This window comes from Arabidopsis lyrata, assembly GCF_000004255.2.
Source record: "Arabidopsis lyrata subsp. lyrata unplaced genomic scaffold ARALYscaffold_9, whole genome shotgun sequence".
Lineage (NCBI taxonomy): Eukaryota > Viridiplantae > Streptophyta > Magnoliopsida > Brassicales > Brassicaceae > Arabidopsis > Arabidopsis lyrata.
The window spans coordinates 105,159-108,565 of record NW_003302547.1 but is presented as its reverse complement, the minus strand read 5'-3'; the positions used below and the strand labels follow the sequence as shown (position 1 = coordinate 108,565).

Sequence of the window (3,407 nt, the reverse complement as noted above, 5' to 3'; positions counted from 1 at the left end):
AAAAAATGGCATTTTCGTAAGTTTTTCCCAAAAAATGGTATTTTAGACAATGTTGAGTAATAACAATGTTTATGATATCATCAAACTTTTGATGATAATATTTAAGAAAAACATGAAAAGTTTTTAGTAGAAACAAAAACCCGTACTATAAAACTTGAACTTTGGGACTTTGATAAAGATAACTCGTGTCAAAGGATATGTTTATCCCCGAAAAATAGTCGATATTGTCTCTTATCGACTATTTAGTGAAAACCCCGCGTTTTGATACTCGCCTAGTTAGTGATAATAGTGCTACAATCTAACAAATATCCAGTGGCAATATGATTGATGTAGGCCACCTGTCTTGTGGTGACGTTAAAAGGCCGTAAATTGTTTCAAATAATAATTGCATAATTTATTGCTATAAGTCCTGACGTGGAACCCAACGAACATAAACTAAAAAAAAAAAGACTTCAGTGTGAGATCGCATGTCTAAATTTCCTTAACACTTGGACATATATTAGTGGTCTAGTTATGTTTTACTCCACCACCATCAATTGTTGTTAATTTTTTATTATGTTCTTAACCATTATAATCAAGGGGGCTGCATAGAAATATAGGCCTCTATAAAGTATAAACCCATAGATAGTGTACGTGTCACATTTCTAAGTTCAACTTTTTTGTGGATCTCACTTTCGCATAAAAAGAGTGAGTATTCGATTTGATGCTTTAGAAGTTTGTTACCCAATGCCTTAACATTCATTCTTTAACCCCTATAATACCCTTTTTAGAAACCAATGAGACCCTTTTGCATTTTAAACTTATATTCATATGACACAACACATTTTCTTATTTCTAAGAGTATGACAGAAAATATTATCTACTTATTTGTTATATAAATACAAGATAATCAAACATATAAATTTCTGTATAAGAATAAAGTAGACATAATTCACAATTTTATGTTTTCATTTTTGTCTTCTGTCGTTATATGTGTTCACGGACTAATATTGATATGATCTCGTAGTCTCGTTTACCTACATAGACTATACGCCCTTAAATATGTTATAGGTTTTTCATCCTTGAAGTTGGTTTCTTTTGATACGAGATGCTTAAAAAACATACACAATATCTATCTATATATATCAAATAAGAATAATATTTTCATAAAAAGATAATATCATTTTCTTTTGATCTCCCTCACCATCTCTCTTAACATAAAAACAAAAAAAAAAAGATAGAGGGAGAAAAGTGGTGGACCCAAGAAGGCTTAGTCAGTGCATATATAAGAACATAAGACATCAAAGCAGAGCAACACAGAGCTTCCATAACAAGACAAGGCCAAAGAGCAAAAGAGATCGGTAGATATAATAGAGAAAACAAATCTACTTTCCTCAAATCAAAAGCAGAAGAAGAAGAAGAAGAAGAATGAGTTGGTGGGGAGTGAAGGGAGGAGGATGGGGAATGGTGGAAGAAGTTTGGAGAAAAGGTCCATGGACCGCCGAGGAAGACCGTCTCTTGATCGAATACGTCCGTGTTCACGGTGAAGGTCGATGGAACTCTGTCTCTAAACTCGCAGGTACAACCACTTTTGTGTTTGCATGTTTTAATATGGTTTTTTTCAAAGTAATGATTGATTAATGATTCATGAATGTTTTGATCACTAGGACTGAAAAGGAATGGCAAAAGCTGCAGACTAAGATGGGTTAATTACCTTAGACCAGATCTCAAGAGAGGACAGATCACTCCTCATGAAGAAAATATAATACTTGAGCTACACGCTAAGTGGGGAAATAGGTCAAAATACCTCAAATCTTTTTCTTTTTTTTTAGGTTTGTCGATGGCTTTTATCTTAAGTATTAGGGTTTTGTATAGGTGGTCTTCAATTGCACGTAGTTTACCAGGAAGAACAGACAATGAGATCAAGAACTATTGGAGAACCCATTTCAAGAAAAAGGCAAAGCCTACGACTAACAATGCGGAGAAGATAAAGAGTCGTCTCCTAAAAAGGCAACAATTCAAGGAACAGAGAGAAATAGAGTTGCAACAAGAACAACAGTTGTTTCAGTTCGACCAACTCGATATGAAAAAGATCATCTCTTTACTCGAAGATAACAATAGCAGTAGCAGCAGCGATGGCGGTGGTGATGTGTTCTATTCTCCTTATCAAATAACACATTCTTCAAAACCCTTTGGATATAACCCTAATTCGTTGGAGGAGCAGTTACAAGGGAGGTTTACTCCGGTAAACATACCTGACGCTAATACTATGAGCGAAGACAATGCGATATGGGATGGGTTTTGGAACATGGATGTTGTGGATGGAAATGGTGGGAACTTGGGTGTTGTTGCTGCTACTGCTGCTTATGGCCCAAGGAAGCCCTATTTCCATAACTTGGTGATTCCATTTTGTTAAGTATTTTTGGAGTTTGGTTTTCTGTCTTTTCAGCTTTTGGTTTGGTAACTAGTTTCTAATGCTATGAGCCTATAAGTAGTATGTGATGAAGTGTGTGTGTGTAATGTAAGAGGAATACTTTAAGTTAAGGATTTATTCAAAAAAAAATAAAAAATCAAACGTAACTACGTAAGTGAATGAGCAAAGAACCACGATTCATGGATTTTTAGGAAGAAATGTTTTTTTTTGCGGTGTCTCTTCTTCTTTGAAACTCATGTTGATGTTTTGAAAATTTCTTCTCAGTTTCATTTATGGTCCCAATCTAGTGTTAGATTTGATCTTAACCAAAACTTTAGAACTAGAACAAGAACAGAATAACACTTGGTTTGGCAATTAAGATTGCTTATTTTTGTCTTCTCCATTTCTTTAAATAGGCAAAAGAAGAAGCAAAGGGGATTCATAACTCCTACAACCAAGGGAAATATGAAGAAAATACTAGGATTTAAACTAAAGAAAAGCAAAACATAAGTCGTTTACTTCATGTATTTCCGGTTTAGAAATTTGGTCGGTTCGATGTTCTTCCTTCGAAATTAATATAAACTAAATTGTAAATGATATACTTAGAAATAATGCTAAATTTCGTTAACTTAAATATTGATAAATATCAATAATTTTTTAGTTTGTTCTTGATTTTCATGAATTCCATAATAACAATATATATGGTCGATCTCATCGATCTTCCATTAACAACAAAGTGGACTCATGTAATTGAGCGAGTACTAAGCGATAAGCCACCGAACCCACTCGAGCTTCAGTCTGAAAGGGACAAAAAATCTTGTGAATAGCTTCATGGACGTACATGAAAGATTGTATGCGAACCATAAGGTTGCAGCTTGAAAAATACCTAATTGCCAACATCAAGAGAGATGTCTCTGCACTAAGTGTCCGCTCTTTGTTTCATCCGTTAGTTGGCTGCCTGAAAATGTTTCGTTAACTCAGCCATAATCTCGCCCGGCACAGCATGCTGCTAGTC

The 3,407-nt window shown here is 34.6% G+C and overlaps 1 protein-coding gene across 2 annotated transcripts; it reads left to right on the top strand.

Annotated features, from left to right (window-relative positions):
* Nucleotides 1-241: 241 nt before the first annotated feature.
* On the top strand, nt 242-2,529 carry LOC9299203 (myb-related protein 305). 2 transcript variants are annotated; one of them, XM_002863191.2, is made up of 3 exons: nt 242-1,558; nt 1,647-1,776; nt 1,855-2,529. In XM_002863191.2, exons 1-3 carry the CDS (start codon nt 1,408-1,410, stop codon nt 2,393-2,395), a joined length of 822 nt encoding a protein of 273 aa, XP_002863237.2. In that variant the 5' UTR covers nt 242-1,407; the 3' UTR covers nt 2,396-2,529. The 2 variants fall into 2 exon arrangements, with proteins under 2 accessions (XP_002863237.2, XP_020876481.1); XM_021020822.1 differs by having other exon boundaries at nt 1,647-2,529.
* Nucleotides 2,530-3,407: the final 878 nt, after the last annotated feature.